At 42.9% G+C, this 6,526-nt stretch overlaps 1 protein-coding gene and 1 non-coding gene across 10 annotated transcripts in view; both read left to right on the top strand.

The window, feature by feature from the left end:
* Positions 1-5,119, top strand: part of LOC108969617 (dynein heavy chain, cytoplasmic) — a 22,313-nt gene extending 17,194 nt beyond the window's left edge. For all 9 annotated transcript variants that reach the window (XM_018934435.1, XM_018934442.1, XM_018934443.1 and 6 more), the window contains 6 exons: positions 619-736; positions 803-1,154; positions 1,220-2,265; positions 2,355-4,292; positions 4,359-4,627; positions 4,710-5,119. In XM_018934435.1, coding sequence (XP_018789980.1) covers positions 619-736; positions 803-1,154; positions 1,220-2,265; positions 2,355-4,292; positions 4,359-4,627; positions 4,710-4,875 — 3,889 coding nt within the window. In that variant the 3' untranslated portion in view covers positions 4,876-5,119. The remainder of the gene's footprint in view (positions 1-618; positions 737-802; positions 1,155-1,219; positions 2,266-2,354; positions 4,293-4,358; positions 4,628-4,709) is intronic.
* A 244-nt stretch (positions 5,120-5,363) lies between these two features.
* Positions 5,364-5,435, top strand: Trnaq-cug. The gene has a single exon. It is a non-coding gene; the product is annotated as a tRNA-Gln (tRNA).
* The last annotated feature ends 1,091 nt before the right edge of the window (positions 5,436-6,526 follow it).

Below are 6,526 nucleotides of genomic sequence, written 5' to 3'. Positions count from 1 at the left end.
TATATTTTAATTAGTAACGTTACTTTTACTTTTGCAAATACTTGTGTGTACAATTTTTATTAATGCAGCTATGCAAAATACTGCTATTTCGATCAATTGCACCAGCTCGCCTGAGATTTTTTGTTTAAGTAAAATTATTCTTAATTTATATTTAATTTTCAATTGTTAATTTTTTTGTTGTAGTTTTATTTCTTTTTTATTTGAAAAAGTTTAGTCTTCCCCCCCTTTTACTGCAATTGGATAGACGCGTTTTCGTAGTATTTGCTCTAGCGTTGTGAAATACGTATTCATAAGCGTTTGCTGCTTGGTTCGTGTTATATAACTTGATTTTTATTATATTTTATTAATTTGCATTTTTTGTTGTAATAAATTCGGTGTTGGTATTATTATTTTTTGATATAACTCGACGTCAACTGCTTCCTATTAATTGCGTAAAATTCCCATTTTTGGTTCTGGCTTTTAGTTTATTCTTTATTGTTAATAGTAAACGCTTTGCTTGCATAACATACACTTCGATTGGTGATTTTTTATTCATGTACACATTTTGAAAAAAATAAAATGAAATAATAATTGTATGGAAATTAATATAATTTTTATTTTTAATTAAAAATAATRCAGCGATGAAGTGCGCGAAAAGATGAAGAACAAATATCTCAGCAATCCGGACTATAACTTCGAGAAGGTCAATCGCGCCAGTATGGCTTGTGGCCCTATGGTGAAATGGGCCATTGCACAGGTAAATAAACAAAAACCTGCCACATGAGTGTAAATTATAAAAAAAAATTCTCCGCCATTGCCACAGATTGAATACGCCGACATGTTGAAGCGTGTCGAACCACTGCGTGAGGAATTGCGTTCGCTCGAAGAGCAAGCCGATGTGAATCTGCAAAGCGCCAACGAAACCAAGGAGCTCGTTGAACAGCTCGAGCGCAGTATTGCCGCCTACAAGGAGGAGTATGCACAGCTCATCTCGCAGGCGCAGGCTATTAAGACAGACTTGGAGAATGTGCAAGCCAAAGTTGATCGTTCGATTGCTTTGCTGAAGAGCTTGAACATCGAACGTGAGCGTTGGGAGTGCACCAGCGAGACATTCAAATCGCAAATGTCCACTATTATTGGCGACGTTTTGTTGTCGGCGGCATTTATTGCTTACGGTAAATTATAAACTGAATGTTTATTTCGAACAAAGAAACAATTTCTTTTTTTTTAACTCCAACAGGTGGCTACTTCGATCAACACTATCGTTTGAATCTCTTCACCACTTGGTCGCAGCATCTACAGTCGGCCAATATACAATATCGTGCTGACATGGCGCGTACCGAGTATCTGTCGAATCCCGACGAACGTTTGCGTTGGCAAGCGAACGCGCTACCGACCGATGATCTCTGCACTGAGAACGCCATTATGCTTAAGCGTTTCAACCGCTATCCACTCATTATCGATCCCTCAGGACAGGCCACCACCTTCTTGCTCAATGAGTATGCTGGCAAGAAAATTACGAAAACTTCATTCTTGGACGATTCATTCCGCAAGAATTTGGAGTCGGCATTGCGTTTCGGCAACCCACTGCTTGTGCAAGATGTTGAGAATTACGATCCCATATTGAATCCCGTGCTCAATCGTGAATTACGTCGTACTGGCGGTCGTGTGTTGATCACACTCGGCGATCAGGATATCGATTTGTCGCCCTCATTTGTTATTTTCTTGTCGACACGTGACCCAACTGTGGAATTCCCACCGGATATTTGCTCACGTGTCACTTTTGTCAACTTCACTGTAACACGCAGCTCTTTGCAGTCACAGTGTTTGAATCAAGTATTGAAAGCTGAGCGCCCAGATATTGATGAGAAGCGTTCGGATCTGTTGAAATTGCAGGGCGAATTCCGCTTGCGTTTGCGTCAGCTGGAGAAGAGTCTGTTGCAGGCTTTGAACGATGCAAAGGGTAAGATTCTTGATGATGACTCCGTGATTACCACGCTGGAAACGTTGAAGAAGGAAGCGTACGACATCAATCAAAAGGTGGACGAGACGGATAAGGTTATCGCGGAAATYGAGACTGTCTCACAACAGTATTTGCCGTTGTCGGTGGCTTGCAGTAATATTTATTTCACMATGGACAGCTTGAACCAGGTGCACTTCCTCTATCAATATTCGCTGAAAATGTTCTTGGACATTTTCTCCACTGTCTTGTACAACAACACGAAGTTGGATGGCAAGAGCGAGTATTCGGAGCGTTTGGGGATCGTCACGAAGGACCTCTTCCAGGTGAGTTKTTGATTGCAAGCTCAACAAAATAAGTTTTATTATATATTTTCTATAAAATATTTATATTCATAATAATTATGTCTTCGCAGGTCTGCTATGAGCGTGTGGCACGTGGCATGTTGCACAATGATCGTCTGACATTCGCTTTGCTGATGTGCAAGATACACCTCAAGGGCACTTCAGAACAAAATTTGGATTCCGAATTCAACTTTTTCTTACGCAGTCGTGAGGGTCTGTTGGCCAATTCGACACCGGTCGAAGGACTAACTGCCGAACAAATAGAGAGCGTTAACCGTTTGCAAACACGTTTGCCSATTTTCCGCAAGTTGATTGAAAAACTCAAATCGATGCCCGAGCTGGGCGCATGGTTGCAACAAAGTTCACCAGAACAATGTGTGCCACAATTGTGGGATGAGTCAAAGGCACTCTCACCCATCGTTAGCTCTATACATCAATTGCTGTTGATACAAGCCTTCCGACCAGATCGTGTCATTGCCGCTGCACATAAGGTGGTCGATGCTGTGCTCGGTGTAGATTTCATGCCGAACGCCGAGAAGGAATTGGACTTGGCCGCTGTTGTGGAGAAGCAGTTGAACTGCAACACACCCGCATTGCTGTGCTCAGTGCCCGGTTTTGATGCCTCCGGACGTGTGGACGACTTGGCTGCCGAGCTCAATAAACAGATCTCGAGTATTGCCATTGGTTCGGCGGAGGGCTTCAATCAGGCTGAGCGCGCCATCAACATGGCCTGCAAGAGCGGTCGCTGGGTGCTGCTGAAGAACGTACACTTGGCACCGCAATGGTTGGTGCAATTAGAGAAGAAATTACATTCGCTGCAGCCACATTCGGGCTTCAGGCTATTCCTCACCATGGAGATCAATCCCAAGGTGCCGGTCAACTTGTTGCGCGCCGGCCGCATTTTCGTTTTCGAACCGCCGCCAGGCATACGCGCCAACTTGTTACGCACATTCTCGACGGTGCCGGTGGCGCGCATGATGAAAACGCCCAGCGAACGCGCACGTCTCTATTTCTTGCTGGCCTGGTTCCATGCCATCGTGCAAGAGCGTCTACGCTACGTACCGCTTGGCTGGGCCAAGAAGTACGAGTTCAATGAGTCGGATTTGCGCGTCGCGTGCGACACGCTGGACACCTGGATCGACACGACCGCAATGGGTCGCACCAATTTGCCGCCGGAGAAGGTGCCATGGGACGCGTTGGTCACACTATTGTCGCAATCCATCTACGGCGGTAAAATTGACAACGACTTCGATCAGCGTTTGCTGACCTCATTCTTGAAGAAACTGTTTACGGCACGCAGCTTCGAAAGCGATTTCGCGCTTGTGGCCAATGTTGATGGCGGTGCCGGCGGTCAGCGGCACATCACCATGCCCGACGGTACACGTCGTGATCACTTCTTGAAGTGGATCGAGAATTTGTCCGACCGCCAGACGCCTTCCTGGCTCGGTTTGCCCAACAATGCGGAGAAGGTGTTGTTAACCACACGTGGCACAGACTTAGTGAGCAAGCTCCTGAAGATGCAACAGCTAGAGGATGACGACGAATTGGCTTACAGCGTGGAGGAGCATGCCGAGGCCGCTAATGCAAATGCAACGCGTCAAGAAGATGGCCGTCCATCATGGATGAAGACATTACATAACTCGGCAACGGCTTGGTTAGAACTTTTRCCCAAAAACTTGCCCGTGCTCAAGCGCACCGTGGAGAACATCAAGGATCCATTGTATCGTTACTTCGAACGTGAAGTCACTTCGGGCGCTAAATTGCTGACAACCGTCATTTCCGATCTACAGGATGTAGTGCTGATTTGCCAAGGCGAAAAGAAGCAAACCAATCATCACCGCTCGATGTTGTCAGAGTTGGTGCGTGGCATCATACCGAAGGGCTGGAAGCGCTACACCGTGCCAGTCGGCTGCACCGTTATACAATGGATCACTGATTTCAGCAATCGCGTGCAGCAGCTACAGAAGGTATCGAAGCTGGTATCGCAAGCAGGCGCCAAAGAGTTACAGGTGYGTACCAGTTGGGTTTAATATTTAACCTGAAATATATTAACGGTATTTTTAAATTTCGTTAAGACATTCCCCGTTTGGTTGGGCGGCTTATTGAATCCCGAAGCTTACATCACTGCGACACGCCAATGTGTTGCTCAGGCAAACAGTTGGTCGCTGGAGGAATTGGCTCTAGAGGTGACCATTACCGAGTCGAGTGCAAATCCCGATCAAAAGGATAGTAGTTTCGGCGTGACTGGCTTGAAGTTGCAAGGCGCACAATGCAAGAATAACGAGCTGCTCTTGGCCTCGACAATTATGATGGACCTGCCACTCACCGTACTCAAATGGGTGAAGTAAGTAGCAGTTGTTTAATTTATCGCGCAATTTTTACTTGAATTTAATACTAAATATTTTGTGCATTTGTGTTTATTGCAGGGCTTCCACTGAGACGCGCGTTAGCAAGCTCACCTTGCCGGTTTATTTGAACTCTACGCGCACGGAGCTTTTGTTCACAGTTGATTTGGCAGTCGCTGCCGGTCAGGACCCACATAGCTTCTACGAGCGTGGTGTTGCTGTGCTTACTTCTACYGCTTTGAACTAAATTGAGCGCGTGAAGTGCATTCCTGGGCTCAACATAATAAATGCGCATATATTTATCCACATTATTCAATATTCAATATTATCAAAAATAATAAATTAAATTTACTTGCTATGTCATATAAATGTATGTATACACTTACAAAGTGTTTTTGGCTTCAATATAACAGTGTTAATCAGTGGCATTCAATATTTCGAATATTCAATACCCAAGCGTTAAATAAAATTTACTCAATATGCATTCAAAATATTTAGTGTTATTTTTTACATGACAATTTTTTCCTAAAAATAGTAAAATTTTTAAGGATGATTTTTAACGAAACTGTGGCATCAATGAATTAAAACATTCTTAGGGTATCAAATAATTGGTTGGCAACTCTGGTTCGCTTGCATCCCCAATCCTTAACAGTAAGGATGCACCATGTACTGTTATCTCTCCGTTTACATGCATATTACAAGTATTGTTTAGTGATAACAGATGTACCGTTAAATGGTTCCATGGTGTAATGGCCAGCACTCTGGACTCTGAATCCAGCGATCCGAGTTCAAGTCTCGGTGGGACCTAAGATAATAATTTTTTTTCTCCTTCATTATTTTTAACAGAGCTTGTGATGCAACGCAACAAATAACACGCAAGATAATCTTCATACAGTTGAAAAATTGTCGATTAGTATATGTCGAGATGGAAGTAGCTTGCATCAAGGACGAATTTGAGAGATTTTAGTGTGGAAGACTTCGCCTTCTTTCACTTGATTGTARGTTTTTTTCACAAAATTTTTTATATTTAAATTTATACTGCGGAACATAATAAGCCTAATAATAACYACTTTCGCCAGCCTTTGATCTTCTTCTCTCGATTTTGAGTATATTATTTATGACGAACCTGCACGAAGCACGAGAATCTCAGCTGGATAGTGGCTTTTAGGTTCAAAATAGCTGAAGGTTTCTTTGCGAAATACCATACTGAAAAAAATCACTTACTCGTATACAAAGCGTTATTGTCGCCTTTAAAATAGACCAGTACTAAGCCTCGGCTCGGATGGCCTTCACTGCCTTCAGTGAACTTTGGTTTTCCCATTTTGTCTGCTTTGGAGTGCCACTCTCTTAATTGTCGAGCAGTTTTGACGTCATACTCATAAATTCACAGGGTCCTCTTTTGGGATCTCTACTTGACGTAATTTTTCTAAAAGATTTAAATTGACACGCTTCATACCTAATTCTTCAACCAAACTATATTAAGCCAATCCAYAAGAGACTTTAATATCTCTTTGATGCCAACACSACGATTTCAAATTCATCGATGTTATCATTACTAACACGCACGATGACTTCGGCTCCTTTATTGATGCATTAAATCCTCTTGKTCAAGATAAATTAGACTTCCTTAAATACAGTGGCAACATTTTCAACGATTTCGTAGTAGTGGTACCATTAGCAACAGAAAATTTCAAACAAAGTCGTTTTATTTTTTTCCATGGTAAAATCGCCAGACATACTTTTCGAGTCGTAAAGAAGCAGCTGCCAAGCTCAAGGTTGTACGAATATGGCGAAAACTTTCCTCATCAAATCGGTTTGTGCGCGCAGGTAAATTGCATTTATTCCAAGTCAAATTTGATCAGATGAAACACAAGAATTTTAAAAATAAGTGTTTCAGC

This window comes from Bactrocera latifrons, unplaced genomic scaffold, assembly GCF_001853355.1.
Source record: "Bactrocera latifrons isolate USDA-ARS-PBARC rearing strain unplaced genomic scaffold, ASM185335v1 scaffold_26, whole genome shotgun sequence".
NCBI classification, from domain to species: domain Eukaryota; kingdom Metazoa; phylum Arthropoda; class Insecta; order Diptera; family Tephritidae; genus Bactrocera; species Bactrocera latifrons.
This window is presented reverse-complemented; position numbering and strand designations above follow the sequence as displayed.